General features: G+C 39.6%; 1 protein-coding gene across 1 annotated transcript in view; it reads left to right on the forward strand.

The window, feature by feature from the left end:
- The window catches only part of PTPRT (protein tyrosine phosphatase receptor type T), a 778,866-nt gene that overhangs the window by 558,759 nt on the left and 197,893 nt on the right, over positions 1-22,214 (forward strand). The window contains exon 18 of the mRNA XM_069495747.1: positions 14,351-14,624. Coding sequence (XP_069351848.1) covers positions 14,351-14,624 — 274 coding nt within the window. The remainder of the gene's footprint in view (positions 1-14,350; positions 14,625-22,214) is intronic.

Consider the following 22,214-nt stretch of genomic DNA (forward strand, 5'->3'; position numbering starts at 1 on the left):
ATGATGAATTGTTCTCCTTTCCAAAATGTGTTTCTCTTCTGTTTTGTGTCTTACTGCATTGGTCAGAATTATCACATTTCAGATGCCAGTTCTAGAGGTAAAGTGACTTGCTCAGCATGTCAGACAGAGCAGCAAGTGGTAGAGCCAGAACTAAAACCTCCACCTTGCTTTTTAATTTGGTGCTGCTTTAGAAAAGTTGACCAAAGGTCATCTACCCAAACATTGCCTAACTAGGCCTGTATCTATCCAGTTGCTTTTTCCCAAAGGAAAGTTGACAACTGCAGTGCTTACAGTCCTCTTTTAAAAGGACTTAATCTCATAGGTGTGTTAGATGATGATAAATACTATGGAGAAGAATTAAGCAGGGAAATATATTATAATAAGGTATGTTGTGGGTTTGGCTTGTTAAAGATGTGGAAATACCCAAGTGCCCATCAATCCATGAGTGGATTAATAAAATGTGGTATATGTATACCATGGAGTACTACTCAGCTATAAGAAATAATGGTGACATAGCACCTCTTGTATTTTCCTGGATAGAGCTGGAACCCATTCTACTAAGTGAAGTATCCCAAGAATGGAAAAACAAGCACCACATGTACTCATCATCAAATTGGTATTAACTGATCAACATTTACGTGCACATATAGTAGTAACATTCATCAGGTGTCGGGCAGGTGGGAGGGGGGAGGAGGGGATAGGTGTATTCACACCTAATGGGTGTGGTGCAAACCGTCTGGGGAGCGGACATGCTCGTAGCTCTGACTTGGGCGGGGCAAAGGCAATATATGTAACCTAAACATATGTACCCCCATAATATGCTGAAATAAAAAAAAGATAGAAAGCTAAAAATGCATACATACATACAGTGGTCAGTTAAAATTTCACTGGCAGAGGTGAAGAGGCAAGCCTTCCAAGGGTTGCATATATCCAAGCTCTCCAGGCTAAGGAGATAGCAAGTGCAAAGACCTTGAAATGGGAGCACATCTGGGGTGTTTAAGGAACAGCAAAAAGGCCAGTGTAACTAAAGAATTAGAAGAGTGAGGTCAGAGAGTTCATAAAAGTGGGCCTTGTAGACATTGTAAAGATGCTGTTTTTTACTCTAAGTAAGGTTGGAGCCATAGGAAGCCTTTGAGCAGAGACGTGTCATGACCCAAGTCATGTTTGTAAAGGGTCACTCTAGCCTTTTTGTCACTCTCACTGTTTTGAGAATAAATTGTTGAAAGCAAGAATGGAGGCAAGGAGACCAGTTGGGAGGCCAGTGCAATAATCCAATCAAGAGATGATGGGGGTTTGGTCCAGGGTTGTAGCTGTGGAGATGATGAGAAATGGGCAGATTCTGGACGTACGATCTATTGAAATTGTGGCCACAGGAGTTGTTTATGGACTGGATGTATGGCCATGTGCAAGAAAGAGAGCTGGGACTGAGGGAAAATATATGAGAGCAATGGCCAGGTCTCCTGCATTTTGACTTAAAATATATTCCAAGCCCAGTCCACACTCAGTAAAAGCTAGTTATACTTCTTCTAAATATTGGAGAAGAGGATGTGAAGCTCTAGCCATCAGCAGATGGTTGTCTGGTTTCTCTTGGTAAGATTTCTTTTGCTTTCATCTGAAAATAAGGAAAACTTACTTGAATTCTTGTGTTGAATTTTTATGATTCCTTTATACAGCATATTTTTCTTCTTCTAAATTTCTACACAAAATCCACTTTTATTAAATGTATCAAATGCAATTAAATCATAGGAGAAGGGCCCACATGGAAAGCAAGGTAACTGTTTGGTGTCTAATTCAGAAACACTATAATAGTAATACATGCAGCAACTGTGATGGCTCCAGTGAACTTTTATAGAGCCCTTTCTAAAGGAAAGCACTTTCTAGACATACGATGTCATTTGGTCCTCACACTACCTTTGTAGGATCCCCTATTCTCAGAATCCTTACCTGGCAGAGTTCCTCTTTGTACCCTCACTTCATTGGATTGTGGTAAACAGTTAATATCTGTCTCCCCAGTCTTGGTTCTAAGCTCCTGGTACCCAGGGAGCAGGTTATATTCAAATTTGCACCTGCTATACTGTAGTCACTGAATAAATGTCTGATGAATAGATGAATAAATGTATAAAAGACAGACAGATGGAGCAATAGGTGATACAACTAGTCAGAGGCCAAGCAAAGATCCATGTACACACGCTGACAATAAGTTGCCAAATATATACCTCCTCTGATTTCTTTGTCTCCTCTGGGAGCTGTTTTGACTAGGCAAATAGTGAATAAAAACAGGAATTCCCAGAGCCTTGGAATAAAGGTTGGCTAACTAAGACATACCATTGTAAATTTCAGCTCATAGTTCCGAGTGACCTTTAATGTGGGGAATGTAATTGCAAAACGAGATTCTGTTGGGGATTACAGGGCTCACACTTTTTTCTTAAGCCCATCTTGTCCAATAACACCAAGGATTTATCATAGCATTTTTATATTAAAATTTGTGCTTAGTTAAATGCTAAAGCAAGACTTTTGAAGGCAGACAGAACATTCAAGATTATTCAGTCCATTTCTCTTATTTCTTTAACAGCTTTATTGAGGTATAATTTACATACTATAAAATTCACCTGTTTCAAGTGTACAATTCTTTTGTAAATTTCTAGAGTTGTGCAACCATCTCCACAATCCCATTTTACAACATTTCCATCATGCCATAAAACCCCCTGTGCCCATGTACAGTTGATTCCCATCCTCACCTTCAGTCTCAGGCAATTACTAATCTGATTTCTCTCTCTATAATTTTGCCTTTTCTTGACATTTAATATGAATGGAATCATACGATATGTAGTTTTCTGTCTCTGGCTTCTCTCATTGAGCATAATGTTTTTGAGCTTCATCCATGTTGTAAAATATAACAGTGGTTTGCTTCTTTTATTGATGAATAATATTCCATTGTATAGATATATCACATATCCATTCACCAGTTGACTATCCATTTCACCAGTTGATGGGCATAGCAACATCATTTCACATTTTAACTATAATGAATAATGTTGCTATAAACAGTTGTATACAAGTTTTTGTGTGGACATAGTTTTCATTTGTCTTGGGTAGATACCTAGCAATGGAATGGCTAGATGAATGGAATTTTTATGTTCACCTTTTTAAGGAACTGCCAGACTATTTTCCAAAGTGACTCACCATTTTACATTTCCAATAGCAATGTATGATGGTTCTAATTTTTTACATTCTTGCCAACACTTGTCGTCTATCTTTTGACTGATGACCATGCTAGTGGGTATATGTAATGGTTTCTCACTGTTGTATTAATTCACATTTCCCTAATGATTAATGCTGTTTACCATCTTTTCGTTAGCTTATTAGCCATTTTTATTTCATCTTTGGTGAAATGTCTTGTCAAATATTTTGCCATTTTTAATTGGGCTGTCTTCTTATTATTGAGTTGTAATGGGTCATTATGTATGTTGGATATAAGTCTTATCATACACATGATTTGGAAATATTTTCTCTCAGTGTGTGGCTTGTATTTTAATTTGTTTAATGGTGTTTGTTGAAGCCTAACTTTTAAAAAAATCTAATTATATACATTTCATTTTTTTTCCTCACCAATAGATTGTGCTTTTGGTGTTGTATCTGTATACTTTTTTTCTAATCCAAGGTCATGAAGATTTTATTCCATGTTTTCTCCTAAAAGTTTTATATTTTTATCTCTTACATTTAAGATACAGCATGAATTTAAATTAGATTTTTGTTTGTGGATATTCAATTGACCCAGTACCATTTGCTGAAAAGACTATCTATCCTGTTACCATTGAATTGTCTTGGCACCTTTGTCAGGAGTCAATTGATCATAAATGTAGGAATTTATTTCACGTTCTCAATTCTCCTTCAATGATCTATATGTCTATTTTTCTGCCAGCACAAAACTGTATTGATTTTCATAATTTATGAAATTAGAAACTGTAAGCCCTGCAACTTTGTTCCTATTGTTAAAAATTGTTTTGTCTATTATGGGCCCTTGCATTTCCACATTCACTTTAGTATCAGCTTGTTAGTTTTTGCAAAGTCTCCTGGGATTCTGATAGGGATTGCACTAAATCTGTAGATAAATTTGTAGATACAATTGTCATCTTAACAATATTGGCTATTCCAGTCCATAAACATGGAATGTCTCTCCATGTATTTAGATCTTCTTCAATTTATTTCAGCAATGTTTTTAAATTTGCAATGCACAAGTATTTAATTTCTTTCATTAAATTTATTTATAAATATTCTTTCATGCTATTGTGAATGAAATTGTTTGCTTAATTTCATTTTTAGGTTGCTCTTTACTAGTGATAAAAATACAACTGATTTTTATAAGTTCATCTTGTATCCTGTGATTTTGTTAAAATGGTTAATTAGTTCTAGTTGTGTATGTGTGTGTAGGCAATCCTTAGGATTGTCTACATACAGACTCGTGTCATCTGTGAATAAAAAGTTTACTTCCAATGTGGGTGCCATTAATTAAAATTAATTACTAAAATTAGTTAATTAAGTTTGTCTTATTTCACTGGCTAGAATATCTAGTATAATGTTGATCTTACATTCTTATCTTGACCCTGGTTTTTGAGATAAATCATTAAGTCTTTTACCCTTGAATGTAAATTAGCTTTATATGTTTTGTAGATGGCCTTTATCAGGTTGAGAAAGTTCCTCTTAACCCTACTTTCCTTTCTGTAGTACTTTTTGTCATAAATATGTATTGTGTTTCATCAAGTGTTTTTTCTGCATCTATTGCAATGACTATGTGGTTTCAGTCCTTTATCCTATTAATATGTAAATTAGTATAGCCTCTATGGAAAACAGTATGAAGATTTCCCAAAAACTAAAAATAGAACTACCATTTCATCCAGCCATCTCACTACTGGGTATCTACCCAAAGGAAAAGAAATCATTATATCAAAATGATACCTGCAATTGTATGTTTATTGTAGCACTATCCACAGTAGAAAAGATACGGAATCAACCTAAGTGTCCATCAGCAGATGATTGGATAAAGAAAATGTGGTATATATACACAGTAGAATATTATTCAGCCATAAAAAAGAATTAAATCCTGTTTTTTCTCACATGGATGGCAATGGAGGCTATTACCTTAAGTGAAACAACTCAGAAACATAAAGACAAATATTGTGTGTTCTTACTTGTAAGTGGGAGCTAAATAATATGTACACATGGACATAGAGTGTGGGGTGATAGACAACAAAGACTCAAAAGGGTGGGGCAGTGGATGATAAGAAATTACTAAATAGGTACAACATATGTTGTTTGGGTGGAGGATACACTAAAAGCCCTGGTTTCCCCACTACACAATATATCCATGTACTTACACTCTTTAAATTTATATAAATTTTTAAAATATGCTATTTTGCATTAACTGATTTTTGAATATTAAACCAACTGTATTCCTGGGATAAATCTTACTTAACTATGATGTATAATCTAGTTTATACATTGCTAGATTCAGTTTGCTAATATGTGGTTAAACATTTTTGGATCACGAATGACCATGCTATCATTTTTCTCTTATTGTATATGTGTCTCTGATGTTGATATCTTGGCCTTATATGATGAGTCAGGATGCATTCATTCTCGTGCTATTTTCTGGACAAGTTTGTGAAAATTGGAACTATTTCTTCTTTAAATATTTGATAGACTTCACCAGTGAAGCCATAGAGGCTTGACTTTTCCTTGTAGAAAGAATTTTAATATTAATTCAATTATTTAAATTGTTATGTAGGTCTATTGAAAATTTTAATTTTTCATGAATCAGTTTTAGTAAGTTATCTATTTTATCTGTATTGTCTATGTTTTTTGGCATAAAGTTTTTCATAGTGTTCCCTTATAAGTGTTTTTATTTCTGTAGGTTCAGTAGCATTGCCCCTTTTTTATTCCCAATTTTGGTCATTTATGTCATCTCTCTTTTCTTCTTGGTCAGTATAAAGAGTTTTCAATTGTGTTGTTCTTTTCAAAAAAACTACTTTGGTTCATTGACTTTTCACTCTTGTTTTTATGGTTTCCACTCTGATATTTATTCTTTACTTTTTTTCTTTTTTGTGCTGGTTTGGGTTTTACTTTGCTCTTATTTTTCTACTTTCTTATGATAGAAACTTGTATCTTTATTTTAGATCTTTCTTCTTTCATAACGTAGGTGCTTAAAGCTATAAATTTTTCTCCAACCACTCCTGAGACAGTTGTATTGACACTGTTGTCCAGTTTAATCATTGCTTTTGGGGGACAGAAAGTGCCAAGCTACTTATTCCACCATTCAAGAAGGTCTACCCCATAATTTTTAACTATGAAGAAACTGAAGCATATGCAGGTTATTTTAAGTTGGATTCTCTCAAAAGCAGACCCATGAACCAAAGATTTGAATATTAAGGGGCCATTCCCAGTAGAAACCAGTAAGGGATGGGAGGGAAGCAGGAAAGAGAAAGCGAAGAAGCCAAGCGAGTGTGTGGTCCTGCGGGGAGCTTTGGAGACTGGATTACTCCCTTGAACCTGCTCCCCTTGAGGAAAAAGAGCAGCAATTTTTTCACTTCTGCTCAAGGAAATTACTGTAAAATGCTATTCTGGGGCCAGGTAGGTGTGTGTTGGGGAAGATCAATACTTAAATTCTCAATCCCTTTGTACTAGTGAAAGAGATTCCAGTAGTTTTAAGATAACCCTTTGAAGAAGTCCTTGGTGTCATCATTAACTGAAAAGCACATAGAAATGGGGGATGAATGTATAAAAGCAAAAACAAGGATTAAGAGGGGCAATGACTGTATTCTCTTACAAGATTAAGTTACTTGCCCAAAGTCATACAGTTATGTATTAGCAGATCTTGGGCTAGAAAATGGATTTTTGTGAATGCTAATATTCTGTTTGAATCAACTTTATTAATAATCCACTAAAGATGTGTTGTGTAAGTCCTTGCTTACTGTTGATTAACCTTTTCTTGATGACTAGAAGTATCATTATACATACATGTATATATATGTATGTATATGTATATGAATCAACTCTAATACCAGTTGTTACTGTGTAGACCTTTACCCCATAGCTGTCCTGCCCAGCACAGGGTGCTGGGGTGATCTAGAAAAATACAGAGACAAAGAAGCATCCTACTGTCATGGGAAATTGTATTAACCTTGTGCAGAGACCACAGGAGAAAGGACAAAATTCAGTGAGCCTCAGTAGGGAGTGCATTTATCCATGTTCCTGTGGATCGCTGTCAGGGCCGTGAACAGCCAAGACCCACATGTTCCTGTAGATCATTCAGTCAAGTAACTTTTAGGAGAAAAGATATATGTAAAGCATGTAATCCTTAGTCAGCATGTCAACTGTAAGACCTTATACTTTGGGCTCTGCTCAACAATGCCAATGTTAAGGGCTTCTTAGTTAACAAGTTTGCTAAATCATCAGTCCTCCTAGAAGAGTTGAAGATACGTGATGTTGGGAGCATTTTGTATATAATATTAAAATTGCATGTGCAAACCAACCAAGTTGGCTGTAAGATGAATATCTATAGGAGAAAGGCTTTCTCCCATTGATTTTCAATATTAAATCAGAGGTTGTTCTTGCAGAAGAAAGAACAGGAAAAGATTCATCAGCATTTCATGGATAATTGTACATTATAGTGGTTTGATAGGGGAAATCCTTTTTCTCCTTTTCTTTGCTTTTCAAATTTTATAAAGTGCTATTGTATTTTCCTTGACATTAAAGAATGTTGTTTGAAAAGTAAGGTATTTGGTGGGTAAAATAAAGATGGTGGCATAACCTTCGGTGTGATAGAAAGCAGAATAGCCTGTGGTTAAGATCAAGGGTCCAGGACTGCCTAGGTCCAAATCTTAGCTCTGGCACTCAAATATCAGTGTGACCCTGGAAAAGATTTTGAGCCTCTCTGTGCTTCAGTTCTCTTATTTTGTCAAATGGCAATAATAGTATCTGCCTTTTAGAATTTTGGGGAAAGTCAAATGAGATAATGGATGGAGTGAGCTTAACATATTGCCTAGTAGATGGTAGGTATCCAATAAACATTTTCTGGTGAATGATGGCATCATTGCCATACACAGGAGCGGGAGCTATAACAGAATGGGGGACAAAGAGCTATGGGAGCAGCAGAAGAAGACACTAGCTCTAGTTTGCAAGTCAAGAGAGGCTCCTCAGAAAGGGTGACATTTGTTCAAGGTCTGGATTGGATGAGGAGCTCTCAAGATGGAGAAAAAGAAAAAATGCACTTTGGGCAGATGGAACAGCATATAGAAAGATATCGAGGCATGTAGTGAGAATCGATGTGCATGTGTACTTAAAATTCATTTTATAAATCTTTGTAAATTTGTTTTTTTAAAAAAATACTTAGTGAACAACTGTTACATGTTTAGCATAGTATTAGAAGCAACGAACTAGACAGCAAGATCTAAAACTTCATGAAGTTCACAGTCGATTTGAGGGCAGACAGTAAATAAGCCAGTAAGCAAATAATCAAACAAGATATGTTTTAATTGTGATAAAAACTATGGAAGAAATAAATCAAGAGATGGGATATACAATGACTCAAGAATGCTAGTAATTATGAATTAATGCTTTGGTGAACTTAAAATGACTCAAATCAATGATTTTCAATGGAGTAAGAATGCAGGAGGGGAATGCTACTGTTGGGTATACAGGTATAAATATCAGAATAAACAAATAAATATCAGGGCAAAGGTATAAATATCAGAATCACCTAGGTTTGTGGTTTCATAGCTTCCCATTTAACTGTCTAGAGAGCTTTAAAAAAATACTGATGCTAAGGTCCCACCTCTGGAGATTCTGATTCAGTTGGTCTGGGGTAAAGCCAGGGAATAAGCATTTTTAAAGCCCCCTGACTGATTATAATGTGCAGCTGCAGTTGAGAACTACCAATCCTGAACAACTCCCTTATGATTCTGAAATGACTTTTCACTGCCTTGAAGATTCAGTGGTGGAGAAGGCAGCATGATTGATGAGGGGTTACCATATCCCTCAGCTGAGCAGTACTGGAAATAAGAGTTGAAAAATACCTTTCCAAAATAGGTGTCTGATTTTTTTTTTTATGAGTCTCATGCAGTTGTTGTTTCCAACTGCCGTGTGGGGGCCACTGTTGGTGCCCACCCAGACCCTGACATCTCCCCTCTTCTATAGTGTGTTCCTCCCCCAGCTTCCATGTGCTTTGATGCAAATAGTTGCCAGGTGTGGACTGCTTTGGAGCTTTGCCTTTAGGCTACCAGAACCACCTTGTCTCACCTGCACACAGAACTGGGAGTGCCTGAAAGTTTAGGTCTCTCTAGGGCAGCCCATAGCCAATGAAATGAGACAAACTCCAGGGTAGAATTTATGCTCCAGAGCTCCCTGTGGGATCAGGCTGAAACTGAGACTTTGCCTCATATCACACCCTTGCTTGACATCCTCCCCTTTTCTCTCCTGCTTCCCTCACTCTCTTACTGGTTTCTTCTGGGACCTCAATACATCATTTGCATTGAAACCTTGGCTCAGGATCTGTTTGTGGAAGAACCTGAACTAAGATATGCCTCTTTCTGGGAGAATATGGACTATCCCTTTCAGGGATGGGGAAATCTTCACCTGTGAGCTAAAGAATCCACTCCATCTGTCACCTGACTTCAGCATTCTGAAAGGATACAGTCCCCAGCTAAAGACTTTTTCCCTAGATATAGAAAGGGGGGCCACAGGAATTGATGAAAAGATAACTCTCATAGGTCCTTGGTGAATCTGGTCAGAGAGGCACGAGTCACCATCTAAACCTTTAGCTTAGGAATCAGAGGGAGTGAGATGGCTGAGCGGTGGGGTTTTCCAAAGCCACTGGGGAAGTCCTGCAGGTGTTTGCCTCAGACGGCAGGAGATGCTCAAACAGAAAGTACAAACTCCCCTTGCCCTTGCAGAGACTACCTTATAGTGAACAAGGAGGGGTGGCGACAACATAGCTTTCAGAGCCCTGCAAAGAGAGATGCACAGGATAAGTAATGCAAAGAAAATGATCATAAATGCCCATCTTCTCATTGGGAGAAATAAAAAGGGTGTCAGGAAAGGAGAAAATGTATGAGTAAATGCTCTGTGTGGTAAGGTGAGCATTTTAAGTTATTCTTCTCTCATGCTATCAGGATTTTTCTGCTAAAAAATTCCTTCTCTTTATAAATGATCCTGAATAGTTTATTGCAACCACTGTTTTTGAGCTGGAGATATGACTTTTGTGGGGTTATTCTCATTTAGGTCTGATGTTATCATTACCAGCAAGCTGAAAAGAGCATGCTCTTAGATAAATGTATTCTCAAGAGAATGAGGATGAAGTTACTACAAGAAATAAATACCCAGTTTCTTGTTTCTTTCTGCCTCCCTTTCCTAAAGGGTATGTGTCAGAGAAAGGAAATTTACACAAGTGCTGTTTCTTCTCTCCCCCTCTTTAATCAGAGTCCCCTGGTCTTTGAGAGAGGCTGGATTCACTGGCAAACAGATTTATCTGACAAAATGATTTACATCTTCCTGGCCGCATTGCAGATTTGCCTCTGAATGGAAAAGCTGCAGGTGCAGTGGGCCTGAAGGCGTTTCTGGGTATACTTTGGCATAATAATCCCAATCGTATGTGAACCATATGTTGACGACACAGCTGAAACCCAAAAAATATCCTCTACTGTTCTTTGTGATTTCATATGGGGTTGGATAGGATGGAGCCAAGCAGTGTAGGCTGCCAAGTAAAAAAAAAAAAAAAAAAAAAGCTTGGAAGGCCCCTCATACATTTTATTGGTTTGGTGGGAAAAAAAGGAAGGTGGAAAAAATGAAAGATACTGAACTATGAATGAAAAGTTAGGGTTTCCACTTTTGCTGTAGTTGGACACTCATAGGTCATTTGACCTCTCAGTCCCAGCATCCTCATCTGTGATGTGGCTGTTGAGTTTGACATTGACAAGTGGATCCTCAGTAATCAGATTGGTAAGGAGGAGGAAGTGGTAGGGTTACAGGATGACTCCTACAGAGATGTCACACCTCCCACTATGGGCCTTGGTAGCATTCAAGTGTTCAGATCTCAATGAGGACCCATCTTCTAGGTTGTCCACAACTGCGGAATTTTATGCCAGTCATGGACAGTACATGAGGCCAGCCTTATGGTTCTTCTTGATTTATCCCATCATAGGAGATCCAGAGCAAACAGAAAGTGATTCTAGGAGTGGAATAGATCCTCAAGGAAGCTCCCAAGGCTTTGAGGTCTCAATTTAGAAGGCAAGGGTGACAGAAGGATTCAAGGTAGGATGAGAGGGCTGGCTGAAAACACAAGATAAAGGTCCTGTTGTATGTGCATAATCAACCCAAGTGATGGTTAGGAATAGACTGGGCCACAGGAAAAAGCAGGGTTCCACAGCTCTCTCCAACCCCTGGTTCTGGGGTTGGCTGTTGGCTCCTCCTAACTGGTTGGGGACATGAGGGCTAGATGCAGAATGTCCTCAGGTGCTGTTGCAAGCCTCAGCAGGAGGGCCCAAGAGGTTGTCAGCTTCATGAAGTCACTCCTTTGCTTTTTATTAACTTTTGCCTTTTCCCTCAGAGTCCCATGAGTAGCTGGTTGAGCTAGTATTAGCACTCTAGCCAGGTTCAAAGTTTTGCTTGCAATGATAGTTATATATAAAGCAGTGCAGATCCTGAAAGCTCTGTTACAAGCACCCCTCTGCTCCCACCCTACAACCTCTGGGTTTGGGTCTTAGGTCCTTGTGTTGCTTTTCAGTGACTGCTTTGACCTTAGCTGTCCTGATAGACATAGAAATTGTGCAATTGACAATGATCCCAGAGTTGAGGAGTGAGTATTGAAGTCATAACTTAACTTAAACATTTATGGACTTCAACTGGCACTAGGAACATACATAGATGTCATGCACTCTCACACACTTTGGGATGTTAGACACACTCAGATGTCATACACACTTAGGAGTCTAAATACCCAGGTTAGCTATAATACATTCACTTGGATGTTGCATTCGCTCATTCTGAGGTAGACATCCAGGTGCTACAGGTCATCATTTGGACATTGTGCACACTCAGATGTAGCATGCACCCCCTGAGGGGTTGGCCACATTTGCTAACATATTACTCACATGCAGCCTGGGCTTTCAGGTTCTCATTCAGATGTATATATAGGACAACAGGAATGCTCATTGAGCTGCGGCTCACCTCCACTCAGATATACTCATCCCAGGTGCTGCTCACCTCCACTCAGATATACTCACCCCAGGTGCTGCTCACCTGCACTCAGATATACTCATCCTAGGTGCTGCTCACCTCCACTCAGATATACTCATCCCAGGTGCTGCTCACCTCCACTCAGATATACTCATCCCAGGTACTGCTCAACCCCACTCAGATATACTCATCCCAGGTGCTGCTCACCTCCACTCGGATATACTCACCCCAGGTGCTACTCATCTCCATGCAGATATACTCATCCCAGGTGGTGCTAACCTCCACTCAGATATTTCATTCAAGTGTGGCATACATACGCTCATACCCATCCTTTCCCATTTGCATGGCTAACCATTCCCATGCTGACGGAAATTCAGGGGAATACTTGCCATATTGAGTGTGTCACATTTTCCTGGGGGCACTCCTTTCGTAGCCTTTTTTCCTTAATGAAATAATCCTGTGTTTCTGTCTTCTCTCAAGTTGTCCTTCTTAACTAAGTGTCTTTAGATGGATAGTCTGATTGAAGGATGGTAGCCTGCACCACACTGCATGTTCATAAACTGTGTGTTCCTTCGCTATGCCCTCTTTAAATGACTGATTTGGGGACCCTGCTCAACCACCTCATTAATTCACAGAAGTCTCCTGTGGGCACTCACTGGGCAATTGATCTTTTGTCTTAGATCATGGCTCCCAGAGATATGTGCAATAAAGCTCTTCTAAAAGTGGAGCATTTATTCAAGAGAAGTACAAACTGTGGGCGTTCCAAGAGATGGGAAAATGTTATCCAATTCCTAAACTTTAGAATGACTTTTACAAGGAGAGTCTATATATTGGGTATGCAGTTGATATTCAATAAATGTTCAGTCTACTCTGTTCACATGCTACCGTCTTTTTACTTCTTTCTAAGTTGGAGGGAACAATATAAGATCCCTAGATAGCCACTCAGGGGAATCATTGTTTATCTGATTAGCGTTTCTGCGTCCAGTCAGATTTGGTTTCATGCTTGCCTTCTGTTTTAATTCAATCCAGTTTGATTCGTTTGAACAAGCATTCATTGATCCCTTGTTGGGTGGCAGGCATACTGCTGAGCAGTGTGTGTGTAAGGAGAGTGATGTAGAGATAACACCTAGTTTTCAAAAGGTCACAATCTAGCCAGTGAGACATTAGCCCCATCTCATATTATTGCAGAAGAAAGAAGATAGCAATTAGTGAGCTTAGATAACAAAGAGCCTGGTTGGATTTGCACAGGCTTCACAGAGCAGGTGAAAGATGGGCTCAGCCTTTAGGGAAAAGCTTCCACCGAGGTAGCCAGGACGAGAGGCCACTGAAGGGGGAGGAAGCATGAGATAATGATGGCATGGGGTGATACCCAAAAGATGTTTGTGCACTAGCTTGGGGTCTGGAGTAGCTGGAATGAGGAGAGCATCATGAGAAGACCTTCTGAACAGAAGACTGAAAGCCAGGCACAAAGGGCTTCAAATGCCAGGACGAGGGGGTTAGATTATATAGTTTGGACAGTGGAGAGCCTATGAAAGTGTTTGAAGAGGAGCAGTGCTATATGATTAGGAAGATCAATGGATTGACAGATTGCTTGATCAAATAAATTAACGATAAAGAAACCAGTTGAGTCCAGGTAAGAGGTGGGTAAGTGTCCAACCTAGGCATTATCAGTGGGAGGGGAAGAAAGAGGTGGGTCAGGTGCAGCCTTGCAGAAGTCAGATCAACAGGGCTTGTTGATTTGAGATGAAGAGTGAGAACTAGGGAGCTAGGAACTGAGGATGAACGAATGAACCCTAGATTCAGGATCTGGCCACTTGACAGAAGGCACTGCCATTCACTCAGAAAAGAGACGTAGAAGAAAGAGAAAGCAGGTTTTAGGGGCTGGGGCTGAGCTGAGTTTTGGACATGTCCAGTATGAGCTGGCTTTGAGACATCTAAATGGAGATAGAGTTCTACAAAACAGTGGGTTTGAAAATCTGAAGCTCAGGAGGGAAGTTCAGTTGTAGATAGATGTAATGAAGATGTTTCCATTCAGGGGAAGTTGGCTTGACACTGTGAGAACTAACAAGCTCATCCTTCCAGACAGTTGCTCATCTATCTGCCTCTCCTCTTTCCTGTCCAGTGTTTATCAGCTGGTTGTCAAGGAGGAGCGACTTCAGAAGTCACGGAGGGCGGCTGACATTATCGAGTGCTTTTCGGTGCCTGTGAGCTATCGGAATGCCTCCAGCCTTGATTCTCTACACTACTTTGCTGCCGAGCTGAAGCCTGCCAACCTGCCCGTCACCCAGCCGTTTACAGTGGGTGACAACAAGACGTACAATGGCTACTGGAACCCTCCCCTCTCCCCGCTGAAAAGCTACAGCATCTACTTCCAGGCGCTCAGCAAAGCGAACGGAGTAAGTGTGGCCACATGGAGGCCATTTCTTCCTTGTTTGAGTTTTCACACTCACATATGATGAGGCAGTGTGGCCCTGGAGCAGAAGTCAGGAAACTAAGTAAGGCCCTCGGGCCAAATCCTGCCCCATGCTTGCTATTTTTTATATAAAGTTTCTTTTTAAATACAGTGATGCCTGTTTATTTACATATAGTCTATGGCTGCGTGGATGCTTAACAATAGAGTTGAGCAGTTGAAACAGGGACCGTGTGTAATCCACAAAGCCTAAAATATTTACCATGGCCCTTTACAGGAAGACTTTGCAGACTCCTATGTTAGAGTATGGAGAAGGTGCTTTACTTGAGCAAATCCCGTGGTCTGAGTCTCAGTTTCTTCATATAGAATCATAATACCTATCAATTTGTTATCTGGGAATACACTAAGCATGTTTCGGTTGATCATTGTATATTATTACTCTTTTGTAGTTACCATTAGTCACATCAGAAAATAGTTTTTCTCCAAAGACAAGGTAACCATTTTTGGCTCAAATATTTCTTTGGTCATGGAATGGTGCCAGTCATAACATCAGAAAATCACAGGGCGGGAAATGATCTTCAAGGTCATCCAACAACCCCCTCAGAAAAAAAAGAAAAAAAACAATGCTTCAAGCAATATTACAATGTCACAGTTAACTGGTATTAGTGCTTATTCTTGAATACTTCCAAAGACAGAGAACATGCTTATTTCTGAGGTAATTTTGTTGTTAGGGGTAGCGGTGGGCCGTGTCTCTAAGAAGGCTTTTTAATGTATTCACTTAAATATCTCTTATGGAAGTTTCCACCCATTGCTCTTGGTCTACACTCTTAGGAGCCTATAGAATCAATGCAATCACCTTCTTGGTATTCGTTCAGTTACATAAGATCTTTTCTCCCACCCACTTCCCCTCTATACAAACATGCCCATCTGGTCCTCTTTTCTGCAAGCTAAATATCTCAGTCCCTCTTATAACACAAGTTTGCATTTTCCATCCAGGATGTTTTTGTGGACACGGTCCAGGTTGCCACATTTCATTCACCAAACATGTAATGAACACTGACAATGGTTAGGCCCTAAGGTTCATATTAATGTTGTATAGTATGTGCCCTCCAAGAGCTTATAGAAAAGTAAGGGAGTTTGTCATGTGCCGTGTTATGCAGTGTATCTGGAGGAGTGAGAAGCTCACTGGATAAGGGAAGGCTGAGACAAAAGCAAGATTTGGTGAAGTCTGTGGGGAACAGCCTGTGCAGGCTCGGGGTGGCCAAGACAGAGGTCTGTCAGTGGCAGTCATTGCCTGGTGAGAAACCTGGACTGAGGAGCTAATTAACATTTAGAATGTCCACATACCTATTTAAATTCCACTTTGGTATTTCAGTTCTGCATTTATTACTGGTTCAAGCAACACTCCTTACAGAGTATAAAACTACAAAGAGAAGCTGCCAGACCGCCTTCCACCTGTCCATCTGGCCTTCCCTCTGCAGGAAGCACTCTGATGTATTGAGCAGGAAGACATAAAGACCAGCAGCAGCAGCTGGGTCTCCTCTTGTTCTTGGTTCTCTGCATCCCACGCTGGCCAGTTTATTGGTTCAGCACAACTCTCTAAGAAGGTGTGGCTTTCCCAGCTCTTGGCACACAGCAAGAGGTGTGGTTGGGTTTCCATGCTGGGAAGAGGCAGAAGTAGCTATACTAGATTCTTCTCACTAAGATACTCATAAAACCTAGGAACAGAACCCAAGAAACTAGCAAACGTACTCCAGAAAGAATTTCCCCAACCAGAACATGGTTGGCTCTGAACAGAACAGCAGGACAAATGTTAGAGGTTTTGCTCCCCAAACGTCACATCATAGACCCCCTCTTCAAGACATGGGGTTTGGCCATTGAGACAAAAAAGAAGTATCCTACTCTGAAGCTGCCTCATGTCAGAAGTAGTTTCTACTACTGCTTCTGAGATGAACAAGGCCTTTTAATTATGCATGTCTTCCATTCCACACCAGGTGTACTCTCATTTTGGAACTAAGACTCCCAGTTATAAAACACAAGCATAATGGAATTGGATCAGTGCTTATACCAAGTGTCTTGGAAACGCAGTTGGCCTCACAGGAACAGAGAGAGGAAAAGCGGTGGGAACTGAGCACTCAGAATGCTGCATTTTTCTGGCAAGGGAAAAACTACACACTGTTTCAAATTACGGTCTTTAGTATTAAGTTTTACTGAAAAGAGCTGGGTGAAAGGGTCATAGGAGCAGAATAGCCATTCTCAGCCTAACAAATCTCTGCCTGGCCCCACTCAGATTTCTCCATATTGTAAAGGGCTACAGACAATGCAGTTAAGCCTGGAGGATTTTTGAGGAGAAAGTGCTATAACCCCCAAATTCTTTATTGGCCAGGCTGTTGTTCTTGTGCAAATATATCAGGAAGACATTCTTAGTATCCAGGGGCTCCCACATGCTCTGCTTCTAATAAATCATTCAAAGAGCAATTGACCAAGCAATGAATCAAAATAAAGAAATCAAGAATAGAGAAATATGGAATAAAAGTCCCACAGTGAGCATGAAACTAATTAAACATAGCATTAAGGCTAAATATTAATAGTTGCTCTAAATATGTTATAAAACAGAAGGTTAATGTAAGAAAATTACTTAAAAATGCGTAATGTAATGCATAATGCAAAAAATTAGCAATTGTGATCTGGATCTATAATTCGCTATTTTGTCAACACAAACTGAGAAAGAGTTGGAGGATTGATGAGTGTAAATAAAAATCTGCTAATTTTCTCATGCTAGACAAGAGGGAATACATAACTACTGTTTTATTTTTGATAATGAGAATATTAAAAAATATATAGTTTTTTAAACATAAAAACAGCCTTCTAATCTATCATTAAAAAGCCAAAAACCAACACTCTACAAAGAAAAATGGAGAAAATTAAAGAAACTATAGGTAAACATGAAAATCAGTGACAAAAAAACAAGCCAGAAGACAAAAGCACTAGGTTTGGATGGGGGTGGAGGGTAGTGCTGCTTTGCTCCATTATAAAAGGGGAAAAAATAGCTTGTGTCAAATAAAAACCAGAATTCCTCAAATCAATATCACTAAAAGATTAAAAACAAAGTGAATTAAACAGATTAAATGGAAACAACAATGGTCCTTTGTTGCAGGATGGTTGTGGGCCAAGGTAGATTATTTATTAGCAGCCAATTTCATTCCTCCCTACCTACCCTGCCTGAAAGTTTTAGTCAGGGAAGGGTAAGAGAATTCTAGGGTCAGGATTTCTTTATTCTGACATTTATTCTTTATCTGATTTCTTTATTCTTTATTCTTTATTTATGTATATTAAGGATGGTTTGTCAGCTCATCAGACTGGCTATGAATTCGGCCTTTACAATCAGACTGCATACCCACAAAACCCTAGTAGCCATGCAACTTTAGGTAAGCTGCTGAAAGAATCAGATAGTATTGCTTAACTAAAGAAACATCTATCAAGCACATGCTGTATGTCAAAAGAAGGCACTTTTCGGAGTGCTTGGAAAACAGCAGTATGCCAAATAGACAAAAGTCCCTGCCCCCATAGTGTAAACATTAGAGTGGGGGATAGAACAAAAATAAATAAGTGAAATGCTGTGTCAAATAATTAATATTAAGTTCCACATTAGGAATGTGAAGTCATTGATTCAATGTGGACTATTATTAGCATGAGGAAAAAGACATTATGTAAACCCTATGGCGATCTATGAATGTGGAATATTCTAGTCCACTACAGAGAGTTCAAGTATGATGTGCATTGTTAGACATGGCAGGGTACGTGCACGCATTTTAATGAAGTGTGAGTTGTTCACAGGCACTTGTGTGGGGAATTTTGATCTGATTAGTAATCTCACATGTGCCCATTGATGCTTTCTTACAGATAACAAGGGAAGTCCCATTTATCAAAGCACTATCCTTGGTACTGAATTCATAACACCTGTCTGTCTTGTGAATCAGGCTATATTGTAATCATTTGTTTTGGATGCAGCTATATTACACATCTTAGCATCTTAGAGCCGGGTGGACTTTTAACTGTCACTTGGTCTGGAGGAGAAGCCAAAACAGAAATCTCCAATAAAGTGTCCTTAGCAAGACATTTTATCGCTTTAGCTTGATTACTGCAAATCTCTGGAGTGAAAGGGAGTTAATTCCTTTGTGGAGCAGGTAAAAATATTAGAACTTTTTTTCCCTATATAAAACCAAATTCTATCTCCTTAACTCTCCCCTCTTGGACACTTGTATTGATTTGAACAAATCAGATCTTTCTTTCCAATGTCAGCCTTTCAGAGAAAGTATGACAGTACCAACTGCCCACCCCTGGCCACCCAAGTCATTTCTCATTGATAGTTAACATGCAGTTACTTCTTTTCTTTCCCACGCGGCATAATTTCTGAATCTCTTTCATCTTATTTACCCTTTACTCTGATAGATTCCTTTTTGTCCCATGCCCTCCTTAAAAGGGGGTGCTCAGAATCTATCACTGTTCTTCAGATACGGTTAGACCATGCCTGCTACATGTTAACTACCCCTCCTGTCGTAAACATTTCCTACGACATTATTTCTCAAACATTCCAAAATGTTTTTCTTTGGGGCCTTGATGCAAGCAGTATTTTACCTAAATCTCTCTTTTCTTCATTGTTTGCAACTAGTGCCTTCTCGTTTTTTCAGACCACAGTTTCAATGTTACATGCCCTGATAACTTTCCAACCATGTTACCTAAGAGCCACCCACCAGTACTACTTACATGTTAATTTACTCTTTTTCTTTATAACCCTGGATATATTTTCAGTTGCCCATTTTTGTGTACTGCATGCCTCCTTCACCATTCCTCCAAGTATGAGGAACTCTGGTTTGGGTTTTTATTTTGTTTTTGGTTTTGGGGGGGATTTTTTGCTGCTATTAATGTATCCTCCATCCCCATCCCACGTACAGTATTTCACACATAGTAGACACTCAGTAATCATTTGATAGATGAATGAATGAGAGTATGAACTGTTTCTTGTCGTCTGTGAGTCTGTTTCCTCACTTATAAATTGAAATAGTAATACATTCTTCACACAACCATTTTGAGGATTACATAAAAAAAGATCTTGAATAATGAAAAGCACCAAGTGTAAGTACAGTCTGAATATCCATTCAGTGTTGAATGAGAGATGTGTTTTGAGTCATTTTCACCATCAACAGATGAGCCCTAAAGGACTTTCTTTCCATCACAGTAGTAAGATTTTTTTTCCCCAGATGTCTCATTTCCCAAGCTCCAGGCTCCTGGGCAGCCTTGATTTCCTCCAAATCCTCCAAATGGTACCCAGAGTAGCTGTCTCAGTTGTAAACAGCAGGTGGGTACAGTTTTGCATTGTTTCTTTCCCACTCTTCCCAGAATGAGGTCTGCTGCATTTACTGTTCTCTGCATCCTCACCACCATTAGCCATAATTGTGAAGTTGAAAGGACAATAATTAATGGTTGGATGCAAAACAAGTGTGGCAAACTCATGCAAGTAACCATCAGAAGCCACATTTGTTGGGCAATGCTGTGTTCTGTTTATGCAGAGAAAAATCTCTTTCCTTGCCATATCCCTTTCATCATGCAGGGGTGCATTTAACCTGGATGATGCCTCTGCCAAATGCTAAGCTAAATAAGAGAAGTGGGGAAAAGAAAGGTGATTGCTGTCTTTCTCCTACCTCCTCCTCCAAGTCTTGAACTCAGTCGCCTCTTGAGAGCAGCTGGAAGCCAGATGCTGTGTTGAATGGTTTGCCATGTTTGCAGTGTAATCACATTATAATAGTTGAAGTGATCTAGGTAGGGCTGGATTAGGGGGAAATTCTGTGTCTCTGAATGCACTGGAAGAAATTATATTTAGTTGTATCCAAGCAGTGTTAAGGAAATATTTGCACATGGATGAGTTTTCCATGGCATGGTGGGTTGGAAAAAACTGAGAGTTGAACATCAGACAGACCTGGCTTTGAATTATAGCTGTCCTCAGCCCTGTGAACTTGAACAGTTTACTTAACATCTCCAGATGTATAGTGTGATTAATGATCTATCTCTAAAAGTATGGAGAGAGAAAATGAGACAATGTATATAAAACCATCTTAAGACATTACAGCTGTAATATTTGTTCTCTGTTCCTTGTGCTGTTTTCCTGAGATGTCTTTCCTGAGAGAGCAGGGGGTTGGAGCATCCTTGTCTGGCATATCCCAGTTTGTCCAGTAGACTCCTCATGGAAGCACATCCCTTTCTAACTTTGGAGGACCTCAGGACTCTTGCCTGTGTCCCAGCTACTGACTGTCTTGACTCACCCACAACTTATCCCAGGCTTTATTCTTCTCAGTTTAACTTCTCATACATGGCTTCAAGCCTGACATCTGTTCCTGTTGAATCTTTTGACATAATTGATCTTACCTTTTGGGTATGACATTGCCCTTTCCAGCCTATTTCCTGATTCTCTTGTTAGCTGACTGACTGTTCACATGTCACGTACAAAAATCCCAGATGGACATGGAACAAGGAGCTACAGAAGACCCGGACTCAAGAGGGTTAAGAGTCAGAACCATCAGGAGGTCACATGGCAGTTTGGGTCTTGGATATTTCATCACAGAGTTTGTAAGAAAGCTCCTATATTCATTAGGATAAATTAAATCATTCTGTAATAACAAACAACAACAACATCTCAGTGGATTATCGGAAAAAAATATTTTTCACTCCTGCCCAATATCTGCAATGGGTCAGGAGAGGATTTTGCTGATTATGGTTACTCAGAGACCCAGGCTGATGGAAAGTCCATATTGACACAACCACTAAGTCAGAGAAAGAAAAATGTGTCACATAGAGCAGTGGCTGTAAAAGTTTCCATGCTAAATGATACACAACATTTTCACATTCCGTTGGCCAAAGCTAACCACATAGCCATGCTTAATGTCAAAAAGTGTAAGGTGGTTCCTTCTCACTATGTGCCTAGAAGGAGAACTGGACTATTTGATAACATCACTAATGACCACCACACATTTCCACGATGACTAAGCTTTGCTTTCAAATTCTTACAATATCCAGACCCACCCTGGAAGCACTTGTGCAATTCCTATCACAAATCCTGAGGACTTTCAGTTATGGAGCACGGGCTGTGTTTCAGACACTAAGCAAGGTACTTTCACCCGCACTGCTTCCTTGATTGGTCTCATGAAGTAACTCTATTTCTGTCAACAGATGAACAGATGGACGGACAGCCAGAATACCCCTGGAATCTCACAGAGTCTCAGTGACTTCATACCAAAGGAGGGATTTTAGTAGCGGCTTTTTGTCTTGTACCTCCACCGGGAATGGTGAAGACACCTCTGACGCTCACTGTGCCAGGGTTCTGCTCTGAAGGGCAGTGGTTCTTCCCATGCTGCCATGCAATATAGCTGGGGGCCTCAGCCAACCTGCTCACCAGGGGTAACAGAAAGCTGTGAACCAAAGGCCCCCACATACCCATTTGCTGACTTGTCACAAAAGTCCTATATTAGGAACATATTTCTGGATCTTATTAGCTCCACAGATCCCTGTGGAAGTGGAGAGG

Source organism: Eulemur rufifrons, chromosome 20, assembly GCF_041146395.1.
Source record: "Eulemur rufifrons isolate Redbay chromosome 20, OSU_ERuf_1, whole genome shotgun sequence".
Lineage (NCBI taxonomy): Eukaryota > Metazoa > Chordata > Mammalia > Primates > Lemuridae > Eulemur > Eulemur rufifrons.